Below are 26,872 nucleotides of genomic sequence, written 5' to 3'. Positions count from 1 at the left end.
CCCAGATACAGCCATCAGGGCTCCTCAGGCTCCCAGCCCTCCCAGCCCTGCCACGGGAAAGGGGACACTTCTGGCCCTGGAAAGCCAGCAGCCAGACTCACAGCTTTGGTGGGCCAAAGGCCATAGCAGTTGAGGAGATGGGTGCCCCAGGAACCCAGGGTCAGGTGAAATCTGATGATGGAGGTGGAGGTAGGGCACTGCCTGCCTTGGAAATGTCAGGGTTTTAGAAGTCTAAGAAAGCCCATAGCGGAAAGAAACGTGCCCCAGGAAGCAAGTGGCAAGACCAGAGTTCAAATCCTAGCCTCCTGGCCCTTGGGATGGCCACCATGATCCTGCAGTCGAAGCGGGGACGGGGTGAGCCTCCTGGTGGAGAGAGACTGCCCCTCTGGGCTGGGTGGACTGTGCATGCCAGGCAGCAGGGGAGCATAGTGTTAGAGGGTTCTGCCCCCAAGGCCACACAGTCATGGTTCTAGTCATGATTTTGCCCTTCATTTTGGTCTTGAATGACTTAACCTCCCTGAGCTTCTTGTCCTTTTCTGGAACATGAGTGTAAAGATGGCGTCTGTCTCAGGGAGTTGAGAATCGGAGGATACAAGGAAAGGCCTTGATAAACCATAGAGCCTCTCCTATCCCTCAGAGGCAAAGAGGAGCAATTTCTCCCTAATTGCATTTTCTTGTTCCAGATGAAACCTTCAGTAAAACCACCCCAGGTCAAAGCCTCACCAGTGCCTGCCAAGGACTCTCTCGGAAGAGGGGCAGCCCCAACGCCTGGGAAGGCAGGGGATGTGACCCCCCAAGTCAGAGGAGGTGCCCTGACCCCAGTCAACAAGGCCAAGGTGCCAGAAGAGGACTCCGAGAGCAGTGAAGAGGAGTCTGAGAGTGAGGAGGGCGCCCCTGTGGGGCCACCCTGCCAGGTGAGGCGTGGGGCGGGCTACCCCTCGGCGTCCCGGGCCCCCCTGCAGCCAGGTACTCTTCTACGGCCCCCAGAGGCCGGCCAGACGGCTGCATGACCAGCACCTCCACCAGATCAGCCTCACCTTGGCGTTTGGGGGGCAGGAGGTGGGGGTGTGAAAATCGAGGAGCAAGGACAGGTTGGCTTGCTTCAGCCACCCATGGAAATCGCCCTTCTTGCCCAAGCGGCAGCTTAGAAGGGCTGCTTCCCATGGGGTGGTCCTAAACCCCGCTCTATCAGTAATTCCCCTTTACCTCAATTTTCCTATCTAGTGAATGGATGTGGCCAGCTGGTCTTATTGTGAAGGAATTTAACTTCTAATTGCTTGGTCATCTGGCTTCTCTGGCCAAATCATGGTTTGTTGGCTAAAAGGAATCCTGTTAACTTCCATCTGCTGGGATCCCCTCCCCTGGGCAGGTGGCCAGGGCTCCTGGATCGTCTGAGGGAAAGCAGGGGGGCTGGGAGGCTGTTTGGGTTGGAGAGCCAGGAGGGGGAAGCATCAGACAGTAGTGGGAAAAGGCCCCGCAGCCCTGAGCTGGCCAGGTGAGGCCCAGGAGGGGAGGTCCTGGTCTTCCCACAGGCCTGGGGAGTGCAGTAAATAAGGTTCACTTTGGTGGGTGTTTAAGAGGAGGGTGAGGTGGGCTGTGCTGTAGGAATGGTAATTAAAATAGAATCCTCAGGGAAAGCCTTACAGAGACATCGAGGACCTGAAGCAGGGTGGGGGCAGGGGCGTGCACATGAACATTGGGACAGAAGTCATTCTGGTGGGGAGCACAGCAAGTGCCAAGGCCCTGAGGCAGCAGTGGGAATGAGAATTGTTACACACAGGGTGCAGCAGTGGGCCAGGCCAGACCTGGTGCCTGTGCTCCCAGAGCTCTCCTGCTGATGGGGGAGTCTAGCCAAGGGCAGCTCTGACCCCTGTGTATGGGCATCAGGGAGGACTGCCGAAGGAACTGGTTTCTGTCTCGGACCCAGAGGAGGAGGTGGTGGTAGCCAAGAGGGACGGGTGGGGCTGGGAAGGCCCCAGAAATGAGAGTGAAGCTTATAGGCCAGGCCTGAGCACCAGTCAAGGTAGAGAGTGAGGAGAGTAGTGCGGGCGTCTTCTGAGACCCAGCTAAGGCCTCCACTTTGTCCTGAGGTCCCCACCAGAGGGTGAGCAGGAGAGGAACAAACCACCCCTTCTCTTACTAGGTGAAGGCCTCAGACACAGTTGTCCAGGTTAGAGCTACGTCGGGTCCTGTCAAGGGGACCCCTGGGAAAGGGGCCGCCCCAGCACCCCCTGGGAAGGCAGGGCCTGCAGCTGCACAGGCCACGGCCGGGAAGCCAGAGGAGGACTCAGACAGCAGCAGTGAGGAGGAGTCTGACAGCGAGGAGGAGGCGCCGGCGGCCAAGACACCACTTCAGGTGAGACCTGGGAGGGGAAGATCCGTGCAGCCCGAGCCCCTCCCCCGAAGGCCTTCTGAGAACTTGCTCTGCCGTCTGCAAGAGCCCTAGATGTGCTCAGAGCCTCACCCCAGCTCACCTCAGGTTTGCGTAGTGTCCTCTGCCCTGTCTGGTCTCTTGTGTCTCCTCCTCATGTCCACTCTCTGGGCTCCCTTCCCTGATTCCATTTGTCTCCCTCCAGGTGAAGCCTTCAGGGAAGACCCCCCAGGTCAAAGCTGCCTCAGCTTCTGCCAAGGAGTCCCCTAGGAAAGCAGCCCCTGCACTGCCCCCTGGCAAGGCAGGGCCTGTAGCCACCCAGGTGAAGGGGGAAGACGACGCAGAGAGTAGCACTGAGGAGTCCGACAGCGAGGAGGAGGCCCCAGCAGCTGTGCCCCCAGCCAAGAGCCCTGCTCAGGTGAGGAGGCAGGTGCCGCTGCTCGGAGAGCCCATCCGTTGGCCTGTCCTCCCCCTCCGCGCCTGGGGCCCTGCGCCCTGCATTTGCCTTCCTCCCTTCCTGTCTCCCCTCACACAGTCCCCTGTGGGCCCCTGCCCTGATCTTGTCTTTTGTTACTCCCAGGCAAAGCCTTTGGGGCAAAACTCCCAGGTCAGAGCTGCCTCGGGTCCTGTCAAGGGGCCCCCTCAGAAGGTGGGGCCGGCAGCCACCCCAGTAGGGAAACAGGAGGAGGACTCAGAGAGCAGCAGCGAGGAGGAATCAGACAGCGAGGCCGAGGCGCCTGCCCAGGTGAGGCGCCTACCTGTAATGCTCTTCTCTCCCGCTCAGGGCGGGGAGCCGTCTTCCCCGGACCACATACACACACACTGACTCTGCTTGCCCTCTTGGTCTATGTCTCTGCACACAGCCATGCTCTCCGCCCCCTCCTCTGATCTTGTGTGTCTCACTGCAGGCAAAATCCTCTGGGAAGATCCAGGTCAGAGCTGCCTCAGGTCCTGCCAAGGGGCCTCCTCAGAAGGCAGGGTCTGTGACCACCCAGACCCAGGCCAAGGTGTCCAGGGATGACTCGGAGAGCAGTGAGGAATCAGACAGTGACGAGAAGGCGCCTGCAGCCCCGGCTCCAGCCCAGGTGGGGCTCAGGAGGGCCCTCGGTGCAGCCCGACCACCCCCACCAGTCAGCTCCCCAGGGAGCAGAGGGGAAGGATGGCAGCGGGGCTCCACCCCAGAGCATACGGGGGCTCTGAATTCAGACTCCTTCTCTAGCTTCTGACTTCTGCTTCCTCTCAGGCAAAACCAGCAGTGAAAACACCCCAGATCAAGGCCTCCCCAAGGAAGGGCACCCCCATTACCCCAACACCTGCCAAGGCCCCCCCAGTGCGAGTGGGCACGCCAGCTCCTTGGAAGGTGGGAGCAGCAACTTCTCCAGCCTGTGCCTCATCCCCAGCTATGGCCAGGGGCGTCCAGGGGCCAGAGGACTCTTCAAGCAGCGAGGAGTCCAGCAGTGAGGAGGACCTTCCTTCTGCCCCAGCCGTGGGACAGGTGAGGCCAGGTTTATTCAGCTGACTCAGGGCCAGTGCTCACGTGGCCCCTGGGGCACCTGTGACCTGCTCCTATCCCCTGTCATTCCAGGCAAAGCCTGTGGGGAAAGGTGTCACCGCGAAAACTGCCTCTATACCCACCAAGGGGTCCTCAGGCCAAGGGACTGCCCCAGCACCCCCTGGGAAGGCAGGGCCTACAGTGGCCCCAGTCAAAGTCAAAGCTGAGCTGCAGGAAGACTCCTCGGAGAGCAGTGAGGAGGACTCCGACAGTGAGGAGGCGGCCAAAGCTCCCAGCCAGGTGAGGCCGAGGAAGAGCCAGCCTATCCCACCCACACCAGAGCCTGGGGCAGGGCTGAGGAAAGGCTTTTCCGGGCTGTTCTTGCCCCTACCCCAGCCCCCTGCGTGTGCAGAAACCTCAAGGGCAGCCTCAGCCCAGCCTCCTTCCCACTTCTCACACTGTCTCCTACACCTGTCAGAGGCAGCAGGGTCTTGCCCGTGGCCTTTTGAGCTCCCGTTGAGATTCCTTATGCCTTCCACAAGCTCTGTTGAGCAGCCCATCTGCCAGGCACTGTCCTGTCTCCCTCTGGGAGTTCCCAGTGTAGGTGGGGGCATGGACGCGTGCCCAGGTTACTCCAGCATGGTGTGCCAAGGTTGAGAATAGAGCTTGTACCTGGCCTAACAGCATGACAGGTGATGGCGTCTAGGGGTTTCCAGGAAGGAGGGCCTCCTGGAGGAAGTGGCATTGGGAACTGTGAACTGAAAGAGCCGGCGGGGTGAAGCGGAGTGTTTTAGGCAAAGAAACTAGCCTGTGTGAAGGCCCAGAGGGTGGGAGCGCACTTGGCCTGAGTGAACTGCCCCAAGCAGAGCATTTGGCGGAATCCCTGAGGGAGCAGGTGGGGCAGGAGCAGACGGCAGGGGTTTGGAGCCAGACTGCCTGGGTTCAGGTCCTAGCAACATGTCTTAGCAAGTGAGGAATCCACGCAGGACCTTGGTTTTACTCATCTGTAAATTGGAAATCCGCCTTCGCAGGATTGAGAAGGTAATGGGGTCTCACCTGCACACCCAGCAAGGGGCCTGCATACAGCAGGCTCATTGTCCACCCTGGGAGGGGGCCAGGCTGGGGAGCAGACTCAGGAGTCCTCTCCCAGTCTGGAAGAGAGAAGTTGGGGAAAGTGAAGATCACTCATGCCCAGTGCTCGTTCACCATCTTATTATTTGTAATTGTCACTCTTTAGTCATTTCTTTTTTTCCCCTATATCAAAGCACACATTTTCTATAATTTTTGTTTGTTTGTTTCTCTCTCCCTTTTGCTTTGTGGGACACAGGTTCCTGTGATTCCACTAGTGAGGTTTTGACCTGTGTGCGGTCCCTGTTGGAGTCCTAGCCCAAAAGCTCCTATCCTGTTTGTAAGCTACAGACACGTCCCAATACCTGAAAAGTTTCTTTGTGCTCATTACTTCGGTGTCTGAGCCTCCTACCAGTACCATTAGACGGGTGTTCTCTCGCTTTGGTTTCTGGAGGAGGAAATTAGAGCTTAGAAGAGTTGGTTGCTGACCTGCTTCAGCCCAGTCAGGGAGGGTCCGAGCTGGGCCTAGGGCCCAACGTGCCTGCCTCAAAAGCCTTTGACTTTCATACATCCTTCTGCGGCATCTTGGCCCAGACTTTTCCAACCACAGACATGATTATGCTCTGGGGCCTTACTTTCTTCCAACGCACAAAATAAAACAGCTAATCCCTCTCTAGGGGCCCAGCTTTATAGCCTGAAGCCCTGTTAGAAGATGGTGCCTTATCTAGCTTCAGGAGGCCTGACTTGCCTGAGACAGGCGGCTCTGATAGGAGTCTTGTCTGAAGGATAAGGATAATCAAGCCTCTGTTGCGGGGTTCTGGTGGGGATTAACTGAGAATCCTTGTATGGCTTCCCTCACAGAATGCCATCCGTGCACGCTGAGTGCGTCCCGCACTGCTCAGTACTGCTGGGGTCAAGTGAGTCACACAGTCTCTGGTCTGCTCAGAGACCCCGGCCAGCTCAAAGGAAGCTGTCCATGTGAGAGCTGAGGTTCAGAACAAAGTAACAAAGACAGGACTGGTTCTGGAAAACCAGATGTGCCAGAGACGGAGAAGGAGGTGATTCTCCATTGAAATGCCCTTGTGTGAGAGGGGTGGGAGAAATGACCAGTTGGCCTGTGATGATTGGCTGAATAAGTGGGAGGATGCCTTTAGGGCCTGACCTTGTGTTGTATGTTGACCGTACATCTTTTTCTTCTCTTCTTTCCTTTTTTTTTTTTTTTTAAGATTTTATTTATTTATTCATCAGCACAAGCAGGGGGAGCAGCAGACACAGAGGGAGAAGCAGGCTCCCCACTAAGCAAGGAGCCTGATGTGGGACTTGATCACAGGACCCTGGGATCATGACCTGAACTGAAGGCAGTCATTTAACCAATTGAGTCACCCAGGCGTCCTTGTTGATACTACATCTTATGACATTACATTTGCTTACCTGTTTTCTTGGCTTTTGCAGATTCCTTGGGATTTTCTATATACAAACCATGTTGTCTGTGAACAAGGGCAGTTTTACTTTTTCCTCCTCAGTCTAGACAGCGTATATTTCTTTTTTTTGCCTTACTGCACTGGCTAGATCCTCCGGTACAATGTTGAATAGCAATGGTGAGAACAGCCAGCCTGACCTTGTTTCTCATTTAGGGTATAGCATTCAGTCTTTTCACTGGTTAGTATGATTTTAGCTTTTTAGCTCTAAGTTTTTCAAAGATGCCCTTTATCATGATGAGGAAGTTCTTTTTTCTTTTCAAGATTTTATTTTCAAGTACATTCTACACCCAACGTGGGGCTTGAACTCACAACCACAAGATCAAGAGTCCCGTGCTCCCCTGACTGAGCCAGCCAGGTGCCCCCAAGGAAGTTCTTTTCTGCGCTTAGTTTGTTGAGTTTTTATTATGAAGTTTGGGGTTGAATTTTTGTCAAATGCTTTTCTTCTCTTGAAGTGATCTTACTGTTTTGTTTTGTTTTGTTTTTTCCCATCTGTTAATGTGATATATTGCTTGTCGTTGATTTTCAGGTATTAAACCAACCCTTCATTCTTGCGATAAATCCCACTGGGACATGCTGTCTGCTCCTTTTTTATTGTTGTTGGATTTGGTTTGCTATAGTTTTTGCATCTATATCCATCAGGAATATTAGTCTGTAGTTTTTGTGTGATGTATTGGCCTGGGTTTGGTATCCGGTGACACTGGCCTGTGAAATGGGTTTGGTAATATTCTCTCCTGTGTTTCCTGAGCGTTTATGTTGGATTGGTATTACTTCTTCCTTAGTTGAATTCACCAATAAGGATACGTGGGCCTGGATTTTTTGTGTGTGGGATTTTTTAATAAGTCAGTATTGAAAATTATTATGGGTCTATTCAGGTGTTTTTTTGCTTCTTGAGTCATATTTTGTTCCGTATTAATACTTATGAGGTCACCTTAGTGCTGGTGTCTCTGTTTTCTTAAGTGAATGTAAAAGACCTTTCTCACCTCTGGATGACTTTTTTTGTGCTGATGAACACCTTAACCTTGGCCAGACACAGTCTGTGCTTGAGATTGCTTTCTTTCTTGAAGTACTGATTCTTAGTTTCACTTGGTCTCATGTGGATGGGGAAGTCACTGATCAGATGACATCTCTGAATGAGGCAGGGGCCTAGAGACACTGAGATTCCTCATTCTACCTCACATTAGCCCAGTTTGCTTTTATACTCCTGTCTGCGATCTTACCATCAAAGGTTTTACTCTTTGTTGCCCTCATCTTTCTAGGTCTGTGTTTGCTTGGATACCCCGAGAGAGTTTGGGGGATCCCTTGGATATCAGTTAAGATTAGGTTAAACTGAAGAAAACCTCAGACAGCCATGGTTTTCTGTCTTCTTCTGCCATCTTGAGTACCTGGCTCCTGCCTCATATGCTATTATGGCTGCTAGAGCTCCAGCTATTACCTCAGCATTTCTTCCAGCTGGAAGGAAGAAGACCATGTTTTCAACTGCGTAAGAAAGTTGAATTGTATACTTGACTTCCATTCTGTTAGCCAGAAGTTAAACTCGTGGCCACCTAGCTGAAAAAGGAGCCTGGAAAAGTACATCTGCTCTGGGTAGACTTGTGCTTAGCTAACACTAAGAAAAGTGCTCACAATAACAAGTTTATGTGCCAGGAACCACGCTAAACACTGACTGTCCCTAATCCTCATGATAACCATGTGGGCGGGCATTGTTGTTAGCCCCATTTTACAGAGGAGGAAACTGAGGCCACAGAGGTCAGTGATTTGCTCAGGTTCACACAGCTATTAAATGGAGGAGCAAGAATCCGAAGTCCGGCATCTGACTCCAGAATCAGAGTTCTTGGCTAACCACTCTGCTGCATCTCACCTTCTCCCTCCCGTAATTCTTGCTTCTCCTTCCAGATCAAGGCCTCTATGAAAACTCCTCAGAGCAAAGCCAACCCAGCTCCCACCAGAGCAGTTTCAGCCAAAGGGGCAGCATCAGCTCCGGGAAAAGGGGTCACGGCAGCTGCTCAAGCCAAGCAGGAGTCCCCGGCCAAGGCAAGTGGGTCCAGAAGCCCAGGAGGCGCCAGAGGTGGGGTGGAGAGGAGGACCACGCAGCTGGCTCAGCCTAGCCAGGGCTCTGCACAGGCGGGACAGACTTTTGCACAGTCACACCATGAGTGGGCTTAACCTAAATGGAGCTGTGCTGTCTGCTTCCTTCCCTAATGCCGTTACCTTCTCATGATGCAGGTAAAGCCACCAGCGAAAACTCCCCAGAGCAATGCTGTCTCAGGGAGGGGCCAGGGGTCCATGCTAGCTGTGGGAAAGGCAGTGGCCACAGCAGCCCCGGCACAGCCGGGGCCAGTCAAGAGCCCACAGGAGGAGGACTCAGAGAGCAGCGAGGAGGAGTCGGACAGTGACGGAGAGGTCCCCACTCAGGTGAGGCCCGGGGAGAGTGGAGAGCAGCTCTTGCGGTTCCTTTGGCTCTCTCCCCTAATTGTTTCTCTTAACTCCTGGTTAAGAGCCCCCAGGTTAAAACTGCCTCAGCCCCCAGCAAGGAGTTCTCCAGGAAAGGGGCTGCAGCGGCCCCTCCCAAGAAGACAGGAGCCATAGCCACCCAGGCAGGGAAGCCAGAGGAGGACTCGGAGAGCAGCAGTGAGGAGGAGTCTGACAGCGAGGAGGAGGCGCCAGCCCAGGTGAGGCCTAACGAGGAAGCCGCTGCAACACCAGGCCTCTGAGCCGCCACCGCCCTCTCCCCATTCAGGACTTGGGTTCAGGGCCAGGTGAGGAAAGAAGACCAGATGAAAGCCATGACTCCTGGACCCTTACCCCAGCGGCCGTCCTCTGTGTCTCTTTAGGTGAAACCTGCTATAAAGCACCCCCAAACCAAGGCCTCCCTGATGAAAGGTTTCCCAGGCACTCCTGTACCCACCGAGTCCTCCGTAGCCCGAGGAGGCACACCAGCCCCCCAGAAGGCAAGACCAGCAATTCCTGCCAAGGTAAATGAGGCTGAGAATACCAGGATGTCACAGGGTGTCTTGAGGCTTGGGCTGTGATGCAGGTCCAGGAGGCGCCAGGGAGCTAGAGGATTCCCCTCGCTCACCTGGGACCCCAGGGAGAGCTTAGCCGGATGAAGTCTGAGGAGTGGGGGGAGGGAGGGAATGAGGAACCGACTTTGCTGTGGATGGTTTCCCTTCTGTCTGTGCAGAAGGCAGCTGGAGTGGCTTCGTCCTGCAGAAGTTTGGGAGATAGACTCCAGGACAGAGAGGGCTCGTGCGTGTGATGGCCTGGTAGCCGACATTGAGCCTTGGTGTCAGAAGAGGCAGTAGAAGGTGGTGGCAGCTCGGGCAAACTGGAGAGCTCTGGTCCCAGCTAGAAAAACAGTCCCTGTCAACTCCAACAGCTGATTATGACCTTGTGGAAATGTAACTCTGTGTGGCCACATCTCTGTTTCTTTCTTTTTTAGAGAAATCACAACTAGGCAAAGAGGCAGGCAGAGAGAGAGGAGGAAGCAGGCTCCCCGCGGAGCAGAGAGCCCGATGCGGGGCTCGGTCCCAGGACCCTGGGATCATGACCTGAGCTGAAGGCAGAGGCTTTAACCCACTGAGCCACCCAGGCACCCCCACACATCTCTGTTTCTTAAGGGAAGCTGGAAATCCCTGTGCCAGGCCGAGCTCCTCCTCTCTTAGGTTCTGGTTTTTTGGTTGTTGTTTTTTTTTTTTTCAGGAGCTAAACAAGCACCAAGAAGTCTGTTAAATGCTTCTAGCACTGACCACTGTCTTCAGTGCGTCAGACCAACTACGAACGCTTTCTCACTGGCAGAGATAAAGGGATGAAAGATGTTGGTCCTGCCCTTATGGGGCCTTTAGTCAGTGGGGCAAGGTGAAGTAGCTGGATTATTGGAGAATATTCTGGTAGCGCTCTGTCCAGTGGAGCTGGGAAAACAGGTGTCTAGCCGGTTGGACGAGATGATTGAGCAGAGCTTGAAGGAAGACAGGGGTTCACCAGACAAAAAAGTAGAGCTAGGCACTCCAGGGTAGGGGTTTGCCAAGGGGAGGCAATGTGAAGTCAGGTGGGCCAGGGCCAGCCATCCTATAGGCAGTAGTCACTTCTAGTTGCTTGTCACATCTGTGGGGGCCTAAGTGCCAGACTGAGACACAAGGGTCCCAGGCCTGTTCAGACACGACAGTATTTTGGTTTGCTTTTAAAGTTTTAAGTGGGTTCCTGGATCAGGACATCCTAATCTGGGAGAGAAGACCTACTTCCAAGAGCTTAAAGGGGATTGGTTACCTCACAGAGCACAAGCTCTAAAGGTGGTTCCTTCAGCTTGGCCTCGTGGCTGACCCAGATTTCTTCCATCTTCCACTCGCTGTCATGGCAGGGCCGCAGCATCCCCAGAAGAGCTAGGACGTCCACCAGCTGACCTCCCTTACCCTCACCCCCTTGTCCAGATCTAAGGCATGGGCTTCCCCTGCTCAGTGATGAGGGGCCTGTGGTTCTGTGATTGGCTGGGAGAGGGGGCCACCAGCCCTAGCAGAGCAGAGTCGGGGTTCTGATAGCGAGGAAGGCATGGGGCACGGCTGTTGCTGTGTGCATTGTTGCCGACCCATTTAAAAAGTAGGAGATGACACGATTCAGGATCTTGTAGCTGCTCTTGAGAAACCGGACTCGGACAGCTTAGGTGGCTCTGCCGCTTTGCTCGGCCGGACTGAGTAGTGAAGGGGATGGGGGACTCTGGCCCCTGCCCTGGGCTCCCCTGAGCTGGTCACCACTGGTGCCTGCTGCTCCGTGCTCTCCTCCTCTGCACCCACACCCCCCGACTGCAGCTCCTGCCCAGCCAGCCCCCCTCCTTAATGCCTGGTCTGGCAGGAGGGGGTGGAGCCTCGGGACACTTCCGGCTGGCTCCTGCTTTTTTTTACCTGGGGGTGTTACAGACAGATAGAGCGTGCTGGGACCACTGGCTCACCTCTACAACCTTGTCCTGGATTGCTGTCTCCTCTCCTGGACGCCTGGCCAGTAGCACTCCAGTCCTCAGGTCTTAGTGGGGTCTGACTCCTACGTCCCTTTCAAGTTCAGAGTCAGCCTTGGTGGGGGCATCAGCAGAGTGCAGGCCTGGGTTTCCAGGGGCCCCAGGGCATGCCAAGCCAGCAGCTGTCCTCCCGTGCACGTACTAAGGGGGCCATGCTGCCACCCATGGACGGCCAGCATACAGGAGGGTCCTTGCTCCCTGGCCTGGGTTTCCCCGCCCCACTCCCTCAGTCGTGTTCCCCATTGGCTAACACCCCCTCTCTCCTACCTGTGTGCTTGTCCCCCCAGAAGGAGGGTATCTCCAAAGCTGCCAGAAGCAAGCCCGTGGCACCAGCACCCCCAGAGAAGAACACAGAGGGGTCCTCGGAGAGCAGTGACGAGGAGTTGCCATCCAGCCAGGTAGGCCCTTCCTTCGCTTTGGGACACCGCAGACTCAGGGCAGCGGGCCCCGGGGGTGGGGGGAGAGTGAGGGCAGACCTTTGCCATTTAAACAGCACCTCACAGTCTCCTGGTTGATCTGTTCACCTTCATGGTGACCCCAAGAGGTAGGCCGCAGAATGTCATTGAACATCCAGGCTTCAGAGCCAAACCGGGCTGGCTCTCCCAGCCGCCAGTTCCATGACCCTGGGCACACCCTCCCCGTCCTGAGGCCCACGTGTCTGCCCCGGCAGCAGGCAGGGTGGCAGACCTCCCTTCTGCGTCCATGCACAGTGTGCTGCCTGATGGGGCGTGCTGGTTCCTGCGGGAGGGCCCGCGCTGTGGCCCACTTGAGGCATCGGGACTCAGAGCCCAGTGAGGTGAAATCCGCTCCCCACATTCTCATGATCTGTAAGAAGCCGGGGCAGGGGTGCTGCTGGCCCCCTGCTCCTGTATATCCCTGCTTGCTGCTTGGGATCGAGAGCCTTCTTCATTGTCGGAATCCGATGGGCACGTGTGGGATCTCACTCCGGTGCCCGTGGTGCGTGTTCACGTGCTCTGCTGCACCCGCCAGCTTCCCCAGACTCACCCCCAAAGGTTGGGACCAGGCCCACCTTGTCTCCCCAGCTTGCTGAGTCTAGGCCTCTGTGTGAGCCCAGCCTTCCCAGAAGATGGCAGTGCCCTTGTCCTTTAGCTCCAGCTGCCCAGACGCCTCCGCCAGGTCCTGTCAGAGTCCCTGGAGTCTTGCAGTTACCAGACCCTCTACTTAACCACTCCCTCGTACACCTGCCGTACCATGTGCTGATTGGCCTACTAGGGAGGTCAGATGCCACTTGCCACCCCCAGTGATAGGGTGGGGTGCTCGCTGCCATTCCCTGTTCTGTAGCACAGGTGACAGAAATCCTGATGAACAGCTACAACTGCCGTTACCGGTCACTTTCCAGGTGCCAGACCCTGTCCTCTGTTATCCTGCTCGGTCCCCACCGCAGCCTCCTGAGGGAAGTCCTTTTATTCCCGTTTGAAGGAGGAAGGAGTGAGGCTCAGAGAAGTCGAGTGACCTACCCCGGTGTCCCATGGCCAGAACAAGTGGACAGACCTGGTGTTTGAATCCAGGCTGTCCATGCTGTGCCCGTGGCCTCCACTGCATGCGCTGGCCTCTCACCAGGGAAAGAGCAGGGCCGCCAGGCCTTGCTGTCCGGCAGTCCCGGCGCCCTTAGGAGGCCACCTCCTCTGAGCAGATCAGGACAGCTGGGAGGGAGGGGGCTGCTGCACCCTGCGATGCAGGGGCCAACACAATTAAAATGAACATCATGCTTAAGCTCAGCTATTTAATTGGTACGTTAGTCCTGAAGGTTCTGGAGTCCCTGTTAAAAAAGAAGCAGGAAAAAAGTTGGCATTTCATGTGTTTCCCTCGGAGGCTTCAGGGCAGACGGCGCAGCTTGAGGAAGCTGCAGCCTCTCCTCCCTGCAGCTGCTTAGCTCCTTCATCCCCAGCTCGCAGAGAATGAATAGTCTCACTATTACGCATTTGTCAGGTACTTCTCCATTGACACGTTTCCCTCTGTTTTTGTTACTGGCCTGTCTGTGGAGAAAAGGGATCAATGTCCGTGGAGGGCAGAGCCTCAGGCTGGGAGGCAGGTGGTTGTGGCTCCATTCCCAGACTCCCTCACTGTGCCCTTCTCCCCACCTGCAAGGATGGACCCCAGCCTCTTTTTCTGTGATAGACTTCAGAGGGGATGGTCTCTGGCTCCGCCCCCTTGGGCTGGCATAATGAACCCCAGGCCAGGGTCTGTGCTAGGGTAGGTACCATATTAAAAAGACCTGAGCTCTGCCCTCAACATTTCAGGTCAAGTCTGAGATAAAGACTGTAAAGAACTGAATTAGAGTGTTAAGTCGGAGCCTCAGCGTGGTTGGTCCCAGAAGGAGTTCCTATCTGGTGCTCCAGGACTTCCTGTCTAGCTCTGGCAGAGTTTGCTGGTCACCCTGGGTGAGGCCACTTGCCCTCTCTTGAGCCTCAGCCTTCTCAGCCTATGGGGCGACATTCCCTGGGGGCTGGAGAACCACGAGGCTCCAGGCCCACCCCTGGAGAATGGGATTTTCCAGCCCTTTCGGGTAGGGCTGGCCCAAGACCTGCTCACTAGCCCCGGGCAGTTCTGTGAGGGGCTCTTGGGTGCCTTCTCAGCTCTGTCCCTTACTCCCAGAGTTAACAGCCAGGGCTGGTCAGCCCCCCAACCCCCACTCGGCCCCAGACTGGAAGCTGGTGAGCTCAGCTGTGACAAAAGGCCCCCAAGTTAGGTTCTGTGATAGGAAGGGAGTCCCTGCCTCCCCTGGAGGCCCTTGCTGCCCGGCACCTGCAGGGACGCCCAGCCAGTGTCTGGCTGCATCAGCTTCCCATGAATCTGTCACCTCTGTGTGCTGTGCTGTGCAGTTTCAAAGCACATCGGAGTCCCTCCGGCGAGCAAGCCCAGCCTGGGATTACTAATAGCCCTGTTAACAGGTGGGAAACTGAGGCCCTCAATGCTCAGGGGCCTCCCCACATGGTGAGGTCCAGCAGAGGTGGGATCAGAGACGGGTTTCCTCAATTCCCTGGGTCCCACGGCCCACCTTCGGAATGGTGCGCTGGCACTGCACTGCCGTCGGGTCCTGGGCTCAGCCCCAGACCCCTCGCGTCCCTGCCCTCCAGCGCCACGCCCCCTGCTCCGCCCGCGGCGCCGAGGCCGTGTGGGCAGGTGCAACAGGGAGGAGGAGGCTTTGCTGCTGAGCTGCTTTTAACATCCCAGACGCTATTGTTTGCCTCGGTGGGTTCGGTGCCTCTCTTCGTCCCCGACAATCTGTTCCTCTGTCTTCTCACATATATATAGATCCCCCCTCCCTCAACTGTAAGCCTTCTCCCACTTTCCATCCTTCTCTCTTTCATCATGTGGGAAGGCAGGCTCTGGAAGTGGCAGATCAGAGCAGCCGCGGGGGAGGCTGTTTGGCAAGGGTGGGAACGGCCCCAGCCCAGCAGAACTCCTACCCTCGGGCGGGCCCCTCTCTGCTTGACTTTTCACGGTGCCTCTCCCACCGCACCCTGGGCCCCAAAGGTGATGGGCGAGACGGGGTCCCAGACCTTGGCCTTGGGCAGCTTCCTCCGGCTGCCTTGTGTTTCCCCCCAGGCCAAAGAGGGCATGGAATTCAGACAGACTCTGACCTCTGGGGATGGAAGGTGCGGGCTCACCGGGCTCGCTGGCTCCAAGTATGCGAAGTGACCTCGCATGCCGTGGGCATACCCACTGGAGCTGTGAGCCCGGCCTGGTCCACAGGATCCCAGGGAGCAGCCTCTTTCTCTCTCTTGTGCTGCCTTGCTGGAAGCTGTAAAGCCTGCCCAAAGATAGAACAGCATGAAGAACCCCCACGAGCCTTCCCCAGCCTCAGCGGGACTGCCCTTGTGACCAGGCCCACTTCGTGCAAGCCCTCCACTCCTTCCCCAGCGCCCCCAGGTTCCTTTCTTTGAGGGGACAGCCACCATGCACGCACACTGCACACATGCATACGTGCACACGGGGCGTCCCCGCTTCCCGGGGGGTCTCCTGAACAGCAGTCTTTATCTCTGGTGTGTTGGGATAAGAGTTCGCACAGAGCCGCACACGGCGTTCGGTCCCTTAACATCTTCGCCTTGGCTTTTCCCCTGTGCAGTTGGTTTGCCGAAGACGTGGGGTCAGAGTAGCTGGCTTGTGGCACCGCGGGCCACAGCTTAGTGGGCCACCCCAGCGTCTCTGGGGCGGGGGCAGCTTGGTTGTGCGCAGCTCTACAGGGGCATCGTGGGTGACGACCAGGCTGCTGAGGGGCACGCTGCTTAGAGCACCCGGCTCGGCCAGCGTCTGGCCCTGGAGTCAGCTAGAGGAAGGCAGGCTGAATTGGCTCTTCTGCTCTTGGCTCTAGTTCAGGGAAGCTGTGCAGCCTTGGGCAACTCTTCTCTCCTCTCTGGACTTCTAGTTCTCCCAGCTGTGTGGTGGAGCTAGCACTGCTAACCTCAGGGGCTCCGGGGGCTGTGAGGTGCTGTGTGGGTCTCAGCAGGTGCATGGGCCAGGGGTGTACGAAGAGCGCTATGGGCGGCTAGGGTGGCCTCTGCCTGCCCCGCGGCCCTGAGCGCTCTGGACCCTTTGCATTGGCAGCCCCCGACCTGCCCTCCCCTTTGCCTGGCCAAGCCTTTAATCACTGGGGGGGTATGTTTTGTTTTTGTTTTTCAAGGTGATTAAACCCCCTCTGATTTTTGTCGACCCTAACCGTAGTCCAGCTGGCCCAGCTGCTACCGCCACACACGCCCCAGCTGTAAACACCCCGAGGAAGGCCCGGGCCTCGGAGAGCACTGCCAGGAGCTCCTCCTCTGGGAGTGAGGATGAGGATGTGATCCCCGCGACGCAGTGCTCCACTTCTGGTGAGCACAGGCCTGCCGTGCAGGGCTGAGTCCCATGCAGGGCTGAGTTGTGTGCTGCGGCCTCCAGGCTCACCGGGCAGGAGCTGCCGGCGCGCGCATGCACGTACACGCGCACACACGTGCACGCATGCAGCACTGCACAGACCTCACCACGGCCTGAAGAGGGGAGGCTGCTGGCTGAGTCACCAGCACACAGTTGTGGGTCCCCAGAGGCCTGGGGCCAGGTCTCTGCACCCGACTTTGGTTCATCCTGATGTCTGTTTCCAGAGACAGTTTTCTGGGACTTCTCTGTGCCAGCTCCAAGGGCTAGAACCCACGCCAGTGGCCAGAAGCTGCAGGTAGCAGATTTCTACATAATGGAGGAAAAGCTTTATAACAACTGACTGCCTGAACGGGGAGAGGGCTGTGAGGTGGTAGTGAGCCTCCCCGTCCTGGTGGCATGTACAAAGGGTCAGGTAATCCCAAAGCAGACATCCTAGGCAAAGATCCCATCTCTCGGTGGGAGACAGAACCCTGTCTGGGGTTTCTATGACTTCTGAGAATCTGTGATACTCCCGTTGCCATCAGGAAAATGGCTAATGTTGTTGTTACGACACTCCACGAAGATGATAATAAGACTTGGTTTGGGTAGGCTCGTTAAGTACAGAATAGCACTGAAGAAAAGATGTCACTATAATTCCACTGTCTGGAATAATTACTGCCATTTTAGAACTGTTCACTTTACAGAAACTGTGGCTGTATCTGTGTTTTTAGTGAGCTCCTACCATGCATGTGTGCGCCACAGTTTTTACCTGACTGACTGTGACATTACATGTTTACCGTGTGATTTCTGCTGGCCATAGAGCTGTCCTTTGGGTGGGCTTAGCATAGTTCACATGGGCAGTGCCATGCTGGAGGAAGATACGGGCTTCATGCATGGGCTTTGGGGCAAACACGCAGCACTACAGGGAACACATGGAACTGAGCCTTTGTAGATGACCATGATATTCTTATGGAGACTCTTCTAAATGCAGAGTCCCACTCCGTAGCCGTGCTCCCCAGCATTGCTCAGAGTGGTGGCCTGGCCAGCTGAGGGGCGGTGGCGTGGAGGACTGAAGGGTGGGAAGAGCTGGGGTGAAGTCCTGGGGTCACTTTCACAGCTCATTCCCCTGAGCTTGCGACACGGAGCTAGCGATGGCTCCTGCCTTTGAGGCTCCGGGAGGGAGCTTTTTTTCTTTTTTTCATTTATTTTTGTGAGAGAAAGAGAGAACATGAGCAGGGGACCTGGGGACAGAGGGAGGAGCAGACTCCCCACCAAGCAGGGAGCCCAATGCAGGACTCGATCTCAGGACCCCAGAATTGTAACCTGAGCCTTAGGCAGACGTTTAACGTACTGAGCTACCCAGGCGCCCTGAGGGGGAGGGCATCAGATAAGCTTCCGCTGCAGGTGCCGTGAGCACTGGGCCACGTCCCCAGGAAGGACTGATAATTGGGGATTATGACTTGTGTACCCTGATTTGCACTCCACCCCGCTCTGTTTCAGCCAGTAGAACCAGCACAAGTGTGCTTACGGCCCAGCCAAGGCCAGCCGTCAGAGCCAACGCCGTGGGGGCTGGCAGCGGTGCGACATCTGGTCGGGTGTCAGAAGGCAAGAAACAGGAGGCACCTGTTGCTCAGGTACCTGGCGGGCAGGGGTGGGCCGTGCGGGCTGGCAGGGGCAAGGGGGACTCCCCGCACCCACGGGTGCTACTGGGTGGGACTGCTATTGCTCTCCTCCAGCCCTGCACAAGGAGCCGCTCCCTCGCCACCAGCACCTTCCCCAGCTTGGCTGCCGCGCAACGACCGGGCTCCCAGAGGCCCCTGGGCTGAGGAGGAGGAGTAGCGTGGGATAGCGGCCCCCAGGCAGAGCCAGGGTGCAGCTCACGCCCCACGGCAGCCCTTCCAGCACACTTGCACTTCTGGTTTGTTTTCTTTTTCCCTCCCGGTTTGGAAGTGCTGTGAACAAACCCTGCCTGTTCTTAGTGGGCATAACGGTGATTTCCTGGCCTTCACCATTTGCGGTGCATTTCTGTTGGGTCTTGGCCTGAGCGGGGTGGAGTTAGCGGCTCACGGCGCACGAGCTGTGGGCTGCCTCTCCGCAGGACCGCGGAGGCCTGTCCAGGGTGAGGCAGGGCCCGGGCCCAGTTCTCTTCACTCCTCACCGCACTCCTGGGCCCTGCGGGTCAGCTTTCCCAGCCCATTGCATGCTACCCCCCAAAGAGGACAGGAGGGAGCTGGGCACCCCTAGCCCAGAGGGGCTCATCATGAGCTCCAGCCCGAGAGAGGCTTTCTGGGAGCGTGGGAGCTGGGTAGCTGCACACTGGTCACTGCAGCCAGCAGCCTGCCGCTGTTCAGCCAGCAGGGGTGCCGAGTGCGTCTGCACGCCGGCAACTGGAGACACCGTGGCGGGGACAACAGTGGGGGAGAGCCCCTTCCTTCATGGGCTGGGCCGGGAAACAAGGAAGCCAGAAAGTAAAGCACCTGCCAGCTGGTGGGTACTTTAAGAGAAACTAGGTATAAACTAGAGAATAAGGCAGTGAGTGGCTTTAGGAAGGACAGGGGGAGCGGCCTCCCCGAGGCAGCAACATTGAGGCTAGAGAAGCAGCCAGGCCAGGGCGAACCAGTACTCCAGGCAGGGGAACCTGGGCTGGGGCCCCCTGGGGAAGTGCGAGGACAGGGAGAGCTGGAGGAAGCAGTAAGGCGAGCGGGGCCAAGCCAGACAGGCCATGGTGCGGGCCGTGTGGGCCATGCAGCAGCAGAGATGCCACGTAGCAGCAGAGATGTGGGGGTGGGGCTGGAAGTTTCCAGAGTTGGGGGAGTCCACCCAGCTCTTTTCCAGTCCGTCTCCCTGACGAGGGGTCTGTGTGGGGGCAGGAGGGCCCCAGGGAGGCCTGTGGGAAGGCTGCAGCCACCAGGCTGGGGACTGTTCCCCAGTGCGAGCGCAGATTGTGTTGAGCGCCTCGGGTAGGACCTGGGCTGCTTCCCTCCCCTGGGGGGATCCCCTGAGAGCGATATGATCAGCTGATAACCTGAGCCTGGCCCCGTTTCCTGCCCCGATGGTGGTATCAGTCTTGACTATCCCTCAGTCCCTTCCTCCAGCCCCACAGCTCCTTGTGCAGGTACAGGCCCCTCCTCCCCCAGCCAGGTTCTGACCAGGGCCTAGCACAGATGACATCCTGAGGACCAGCAAGTCTCAGGGCTGCCTGTGGCTGTCCACAGGTAACAAAGAGGAGCCCTGCTCACCTCCCGCTGACCCAGGCCGCCCTGAAGATCCTTGCCCAGAAAGCCAGTGAGGCCCAGCCTCCTGCTGCCAGGACCCCGTCATCCAGTGGGGTGAGCTGGGAGCCTGGTGGTGGTGGTGGGACCAGGCGTCACCCTGGATGACAGAGCACAGAAGGGAGGGCACAGACAGGAGCCCGAATCCAGCAGCAGCACTTACCCGCCCTGTGACTAGCACACACACCCCGACCTCTGCTGCCAAGCTGAGCGTTTGTGGGAGGGGTGCTAAGTGAGGCCTTCGTGCAAATTAGTGAACAGGCGCCTATCTCGGGGGTAACGGGTGTTTGGTAGGCACCGAGTTTATTTCCCTTCAGTTTCTCTTCCATTCCCCCCCCTTTTTTTTTTTACCAAATTAGGTTGATAGTGCTCTGGGAACACTCCCTGTGCCGGCCAAGGGGACCAACAAGGTCAGAAAGCCTGAGGTCCCTGCGCTCCAGCGCGCCACAGCCACTCCCACTGGACACACCAAAGCCAAGGCCTCTGACACCTCCAGTGACAGTGATGACAGCAGCAGCAGCTCCTCAGGGAGCGAGGAGGATGCTAATGGGCCCCGGATGGCTCCCTCGGCCCCGAGGCTAGGTGAGGGACCCAGGAGGAGAAGGCTAGGTGGGCTCAGAGCAGGGGAGTGGCAGCCTGGTGGAGTACAAGGCTCAGGTCTCAGCTCTGTATCTCCAGCTGTTCTGCGGCCTGGACCCAGTCACCCCCATGCTGGGCCTCCGTTTCCCCACCTGTACAGGCCCACGAGGTGGTTGGTCCAGATGATACCAGAGACTTTCCAGCCCTGTTGTTGGACTGCTGCCAGCTTTTTACCGTCAGGCTCCCATAGCTGGCCCCCCAAAATCCCAGGATCATGCTTCCCCCACGGAAAAGCAAGGAAGCATAAGTTGGGCGTTGGGAATTAAAACGGAAGGTTTTGGCATTCAGATTTCTTGCTTAAAAGGCTGCAAATAGCCATTGACCTTGGAGGGAGTCATAGGAGCAGGTAAAGCCTGGGCAGGAGGGCGAGGGACCAGTGGAAGGCTCAGGCCATCCCAGGGCCTCCCAACAGCTGGCCTGTGCTCCCCCAGTAGGTCCAGCCCCCTCCACGACAGAGACCTTGGTGGAGGAGACCACAGCAGAGTCCAGCGAGGACGAGGTGGTGGCACCCTCTCAGGTAATGGTGAGGGAGGGGACTGGCCCCTCGGGGGCCTGGGGATGGGCGCTCAAGGCCACCTGCTACGGTGTGAGGCTGAGGCCGTCCCCCACGGCAGGGTCCTCTCTCTCCCCCAAGGCTCTGTTTTAGTATATGTGCTGCCGAAGCGAGCACCAAGGCTCTGTTTTAACATGCCATGAGGGGTGGACTCTGAGAGCCTGTGGAAAAAGCTTGTCTTGATTTTAGCTGAGTCCCAGAAAAAAAGACATTTCGGAACAGATGGGATTTCTTTAAGGTTATCTTCTGTACACGGCAAGCACTAGTGATTTTCCATTCTCGTTAGTAGTAAGAGATTGTCTTCTTAAATGTACCCGATGGAAGTCTGTATTAATTAAAATAGTGCAGGAGGTTCATACAAAGGGCTAACATGCCCCCCGCTGGGCCCGAGAGCCAGCCTGATCTTCGGGGCTCCTGGGATGGCTTCCGCACAGCAGGCTCTGCCCCCAGGGGTGGAGCAGGGTTCCGCCTCGTTCACTCCTTCAAATTGGGTTTCTTCAGTCTCTCCTCTCAGGTTATGTGACCTCTGGGCTGACTCTGGCCAATTCCCAAGCTTCGAAGGCCACTCCTAGGCCAGACCTCAACCCCTCGGCTTCCTCTACTTCCTCCACCAAAGATGTCCCAGATGGCAAGCAGGAAGTGGAACCCCAACATGTAGCAGGCACCGTATCCCCTAAAACAAGTGAGTCGAGGGCCACAGTGGGACCCGGAGGGACAAGGCAGTGGGCCCCTTCTTTCCCTGCCTCAGGAACAGGCCTACCGATAGGGTCCTGTCTGTCGCAGGGGCCTCTCCAACCAAGGCCTGGTACCCCACACCCAGGTGTCTGGCTTCTGTGATATGGGACGGCCTGGAAGTCAGGTTTTCCATCTCTGTGGGATTCTGGTACAGCCATAGGGTGACCCTTGCCTTAAGTGGTCTTGGCTCTCTGTCTCCGTTAACTTTGCTTTCTAAAAAACGGGCTTGTGGTATGGGGGGTAGGAACTCAGGGCAGCACAGACAGAAGGTAGGAGCCACTTTTGGAGAAGTCTCTAGCACATGGCAGAGACCTCAGGTGATGGGCCGACTTCTTGTGAAGCCTTGGACAGGACCCTGGCCACACTGGGCCTCTGTGTCTTAGTCACACAGGGCACAGTAGAGCCATCCAGGGAGGGTCAAAGCATGGCACACACAGAATCGTCACGTAGTGTTGAGAGGGCAGACCAGAGTTGCTGAGGTCCCCCAGCCAGGGATATTAGCCAGCCCTGACTTCGCCAGCGCTGAGGAACAGGTAGCTATGATGGGCATGCCTGCGACAGCCCTGGGCATTCCCCAGCTTTTGTGTTCTACGGTGTTTGCAGACAGGCAGCTGAGAAGTGGGCTGCGGGGAAGGAGGTTGCCAGCGCGAACCGTGCCCTCCTCAGCTTCCCTCTCCCCCCACCCCCTGTCCTTGCCAAGAAGAACTGAACGACTGAGTCAGGCCTCCGTCTGCCTTGGGGACCCTTCCGCCTCCTGCCATCTTCGCCTTCCCTAGCCCACCACAGCCCTGGGGCCAGAGCTGCGTGAGCTCCCGACGGGGGCCCACTGCCTGCTGCTGGGAACAGCCCCCAACCCCGTGACGGGGAGCCGGGCGCAGCCCCTGGGCGCCTTTCAGAGCCAGCGTGTAGGCACTCTTGTGTCTGTGAGGCCCAGAGGGAGCAGAAACCTGCTGAGGCACCCGGGGAGGTAGGGGCAGCGGTGGGACACTGCTCGTGTCGCCCCGCACCCACTGCCCCAGCCTTGGCTTCAGCTGCAGCTCGCCACTGCTGGGTCAGCAGAAGAGTCATTGCTCACTTTCTTCCCCAGCCTTCTTGGTGAGAGGCGGGTGCGACAGGGAGACATTTTAGAGGGGGCTGTGGTCGGTTTTTTTCACACGTGTAGTCAGCACACAATTATCAAAGGAGAGCAGAGGCGTGGAAAATTCTAAACAAAGGCTGCACCAGAAGTCACTCTGGCAGGCAGCAAACCTGCTTAGTCAGCCGCCACGTGTGTATACACCACGCCCGTCACCCCCTAAGCTGCCTTGTCCCCTGACCAGCTTTTACCATGAATCTGTGACTTAGAACAGAGGGCTCACTGTTCATCTAAGCCCTTACTTTACAAATGGGGACACCGAGGCTGTGGGAGGAGCATGGTTCCCCAGCGCACTGGTGGTGGGCAAACCTGGAATCCAAGTCCCTTGCCTCCCAGCTCTGGACTTCCCACTGGGCAATACCGTCTCCCTCCTATCTGACCTTTCATTTTGTTGATAGAGTTCACGCCCCCTCCTTAAGATTCTGGAGTCCTTTCTCATCTCCAGCCTGACTTGAATGCAAGGAGACAAAAAGACCTAAGTTAAAAAAGCTAAGTTAGAAGCTGCTGGAAAGGTGTGAGGCAGGAGGTTGGGCAGAGTGACTGCTGGGCCGCCCTTTCCCTGTCTGTATCATCGTCAGAGGAGGTGGACTGTGTCCTAGATCCCCTCCTTGGCCCTTGCACGGTAGCCTGTTTCCTGGCTCTCCCCGATCGTGACCCCATGTCCTTTCTCCACAGGCAGAAGAGAGGCTAATCCCGCGCCTCAGAAGCCCCGGAAGCCCAAGAAGGAGGCCGGGAACCCCCAGGCCTCAGTGCTGGCACTGCAGAGTGACATCAGCCGGCGCCTCCTGAGCGAGCCCTGGCCCCTGAATGAGGCCCAGGTGCAGGCCTCGGTGGTGAAGGTCCTGACGGAGCTGCTGAAGCAGGAGAGGAAGAAGGCCGCGGACGCTGCCAAGGAGGCCGGCCGGAAGGGCCGGGTGGGCCGCAAGCGGAAGCTGTCGGGGGACCAGACGGCCGCCAAAGCCCCCAAGAGCAAGAAGAAGAAGCAGCTGGTGGCCGGGGGAGGTGGGGAGGGTGCTGGCTCGCCAGAAAAGGCCCTCAGGACTCCCAAGGGGAAAGCCAAGAAAGAGGGAGCAAGTGGTAACATCAAGGAGAAGGAGAAAGAGGCTCCTGGCTCCCGAGGAGCCAAGGAGAAGCCAGAAGGGGAGCCAGGGACACTGAAGGTTGAGGGTGGAGACCAAGGCAACCCAAAGAGCAAGAAGGAGAAGAAGAAATCTGACAAGAGTAAGTGGCCGGCCAGCCGCAGCCCAGAGCAGACTCCTGGGCCCAGGCTGAGAGCCTCCGGTCAGCACGCTGTGGGGCGGGGGCAGGTGCGCAGCTGGCACCGAAGGGAAAGGCTGCTGACTGGTTTGTGTGGGGCCAGGGGATGGTAGTGGCAGAGCCGGAGCTGGATACTGGAGCTCCTGGGCTGACCTGCCCGGAGACACAGAGATGCAGCCACAGGGCACGGCCTACTTGCAGACCCCCAGTGCTCGCTTGCCGTGGACTTCTGCTTCCTGCTTCCGAGGCCCAGGCACCTGGATAGCAGGTTCCTCTCGGAGGTCATGGTCACCGGCCCTTCGTGAGCTCCACGTGTAGAGTGTGCTGTGGATCCTGCTTTCATCCACCCTTGTCTCTTCCTTAGGTGATATTCGCCTTACAGGTAGAATGTCACTTCTTAAAGTAGATGGGTACAAGTTTTAAAACGTGAGTTAAAGAAAAATAGTAATAGTCCAGGTGGTCCGTGAATGGGGCTGAAACCATGAGGCAGGCCCATGGGTACTCGGACCAGGGCAGGCAGTTGCAGGCCTAGGACCTGTGTTTTGATGGGTCCCCAGAGTGTGGGCAGCACTGGGGACCTGGCATTGGAGGGAGTGGTTCTCGGATCCCTTGAGACCAGCCCTATCTCTTGACATTGACCTCCCCCCACCACCAATGCTTCTGTTACTTAGGGGGTTTACTTTGTTTCCTTAGAAAAGAAAGACAAGGAAAAAAAGAAGAAAGTAAAAAAGGCCTCAACCAAAGACCCTGACTCACCATTCCAGAAGAAAAAGAAGAAAAAGGTAGCGTGAGTTCTTGAGCAGTCTCCAGCCAGAAGAAGGACCCAGACCTAGTCCCCAGGGTGAATGTGATCAACCCCATCCCGTGTGTGCCAGACCTGGTCCCCGCCCCCTGTCCATTCTCAGGGTCCAGGGGTTACGGGCTTGTGAATTGTGACACACTGAAGATGGGTGGAAGGCAGGTGCCACCCTGAGGGGAAGGGACTTGGTGTGTGTGTGTAGAAGCCATGGGAGTGACCCCTGTCTTTATCTGTGAGGTAGAAGGATGTTCTTGGGATAGATAAAGGAGAGCCTCGAGGTGGGGGCAGGGAGGCCAGCCAGGTAGGCTGAGGGGGAGAGGATACATTCCCTGGAATTTGTGTACCCCAGCCAGGGGCGTGTCCCCACTGCAGAAACACACCCCTCCGCTTTATGGGTTCCAAAGGCTGATCACCAGAATAGAGGGCCCTCCACACCTCACACGGGGCCCTTCTCACTGTGGCCAGTGGAGCCTCAGCTGTGTTCAGAAAAGCTGAGCATTTGTTGGCTTCAGCGTCCTGGGCAAGTGGGGCCCCATCCTTGCCCTTAGGGACCCCTGTATACCCAGTATCTGTTCTGGGGAGAGCTGCCAGTTCTCAGGAAAGAACCATCACATCCGCTCCTGGGGCGGGCGGGGGTGGGGGGAGCTGCTTCAGGCCCAGGAGCCTCTCATGCTTGTTTCCTCACAGAAGAAGACGGCGGAGCAGACAGTCTGAGGGGCCCGCGGCGACAGGTATGCTTCCAGGCCCGGGGATCCCTGCTGACCTCCCCTCCTGGTGAGGGTGGGAGCATAGCCCTAGCATCTGGCCTGGTCGCAGGGCCCAGGCGGGGGAAAGGAGTGGGGGCTGGAGAAAGTGGTTCCGTCTCTCAGGGTCAGTGGGGCCAGTGAGGCGGTGCCAGGAATCAGAGCTGCAGAATCAGAAGGATCCAGAATAGTGATGGCAGCGACCAACACAACCCTCCCTGGGTATGGGCACTGGGGTAGTGCTGCTTTGCAGAGGAGGGTGAGGCTTGAGGTCAAGTACAGCTCGGTCTCTCCCCACCACTGTCCACTTCCTCTTCCTTGTGTTCTTGTCATTTGAGGGCATTCCTCGTTGGGAGGAAGACGGTTTCCTCAGGATAAGCCATTCCGATGCAGCTGTGCTTCCTGGGTGGTGGGGAAGGGGCTGATGGGACCCCAGCAGCCACCAGCCTCCCAGAAATGGTGGGGACCCAGAGCCCGCCTGACTGGCAGTGAGGATTGAGTGAGGCAGGGCACCAGAGTGCTTATCTGCCTTCCTGGGACCCAATCCGTGCTGAAGTGCCCGCTGTGGCTCAGGCTTCTCCCCTGCATCAGAGACCCCAGGTTTTGATTTTATTTTTTTCTTTGGAGAAAATGGTCGGGAAATCTCATGTCTGGATGTATTTCCTTCACCCAGGGATTTCCTAGCCAAGTGGCGACCAGCCCCGTGCCTCAGCCCTCTGCCCACCACGGGCTGGAACTGAATCTTTAACTCCCCTCCCTCCCCAGAAGAAGCCCACCAGCCGCCATGTCCGCACTGGCCGAGCAGTGAGCCCTGCGGGGAGGCTGGTCCGAGGGGGCGGCGGCCAAGCGTCCAGCTCGGGGGACTTGCACTCGCTGACTCCGCGTCTGACTTCTGTCCTGACACAGAATGCTTCCTAGAGATGTGTACAGTATATATATATTTTTTTAAGTGACCTGCCCCTCTCCCTTCAAACCCAACAGGCCCAGAGGCCTTGGACTTTCCACCTCTGGGCCCTACAGACCTAGCAAGGCCCAGCCTGCAGCTCCTTCCACGTCCCTGGTCTCTCTCTGGCTGATGCAGAGGCTTTGTCCTCTGTCAGTTTTCCCTGTTTGTTTGTGGTTTTTTGTAACAACCAGAAAATAAAAGGCTTGAAGGAAAGGTGCGAGTTCCCAGTGCATCTGCGACAACTGTTTTGCAGTTGACTTACTCCTAGAAGGGAGAGTCTGGCTGACACTTGGAGGTGAACAAACCACAGTGCAGGGTTGGCTCTTGACTACACACCAGGGCTCTGGGACGCTGTGGTGAGTGGAACGGACAGGTCGCCAGAGAACAAGACTCTCCACAGTGGCCTCTCCGCTAAGGGGGACCTCACACGTCGTCACGGTTGTTGGGTTAGGGGCAGGCCAAGATCCAGAGGCAAGAAGTAGAAGAGGGGCGGTGGGGGGTGACCATCTTTGGAAGTTCGGGTGT

General features: G+C 57.1%; 1 protein-coding gene across 11 annotated transcripts in view; it reads left to right on the top strand.

The window, feature by feature from the left end:
• The window catches only part of TCOF1 (treacle ribosome biogenesis factor 1), a 36,920-nt gene extending 10,366 nt beyond the window's left edge, over positions 1-26,554 (top strand). Inside the window, exons 7-28 of one of the 11 annotated variants that reach the window (XM_046000550.1) lie at positions 684-914; positions 2,144-2,356; positions 2,577-2,789; positions 2,952-3,116; positions 3,280-3,456; positions 3,615-3,866; positions 3,957-4,163; positions 8,306-8,443; positions 8,636-8,824; positions 8,908-9,081; positions 9,244-9,384; positions 11,702-11,812; positions 16,060-16,246; positions 17,769-17,902; positions 19,484-19,597; positions 19,900-20,122; positions 20,614-20,696; positions 21,234-21,414; positions 23,278-23,823; positions 24,553-24,641; positions 25,346-25,389; positions 26,075-26,554. In XM_046000550.1, coding sequence (XP_045856506.1) covers positions 684-914; positions 2,144-2,356; positions 2,577-2,789; positions 2,952-3,116; positions 3,280-3,456; positions 3,615-3,866; positions 3,957-4,163; positions 8,306-8,443; positions 8,636-8,824; positions 8,908-9,081; positions 9,244-9,384; positions 11,702-11,812; positions 16,060-16,246; positions 17,769-17,902; positions 19,484-19,597; positions 19,900-20,122; positions 20,614-20,696; positions 21,234-21,414; positions 23,278-23,823; positions 24,553-24,641; positions 25,346-25,372 — 3,795 coding nt within the window. In that variant the 3' untranslated portion in view covers positions 25,373-25,389; positions 26,075-26,554. Of the gene's footprint in view, positions 1-683; positions 915-2,143; positions 2,357-2,576; positions 2,790-2,951; positions 3,117-3,279; positions 3,457-3,614; positions 3,867-3,956; positions 4,164-8,305; positions 8,444-8,635; positions 8,825-8,907; positions 9,082-9,243; positions 9,385-11,701; positions 11,813-16,059; positions 16,247-17,768; positions 17,903-19,483; positions 19,598-19,899; positions 20,123-20,610; positions 20,697-21,233; positions 21,415-23,277; positions 24,642-25,345; positions 25,394-26,074 lie in introns of those variants that run through there. The other 10 variants (XM_046000548.1, XM_046000546.1, XM_046000545.1 and 7 more) reach the window with 10 other exon arrangements.
• Positions 26,555-26,872: the final 318 nt, after the last annotated feature.

Source organism: Meles meles, chromosome 3 (assembly GCF_922984935.1).
Source record: "Meles meles chromosome 3, mMelMel3.1 paternal haplotype, whole genome shotgun sequence".
Lineage (NCBI taxonomy): Eukaryota > Metazoa > Chordata > Mammalia > Carnivora > Mustelidae > Meles > Meles meles.
Note: the sequence above shows the minus strand (reverse complement) of the source record. Positions and strands in the feature narration are given on the sequence as shown.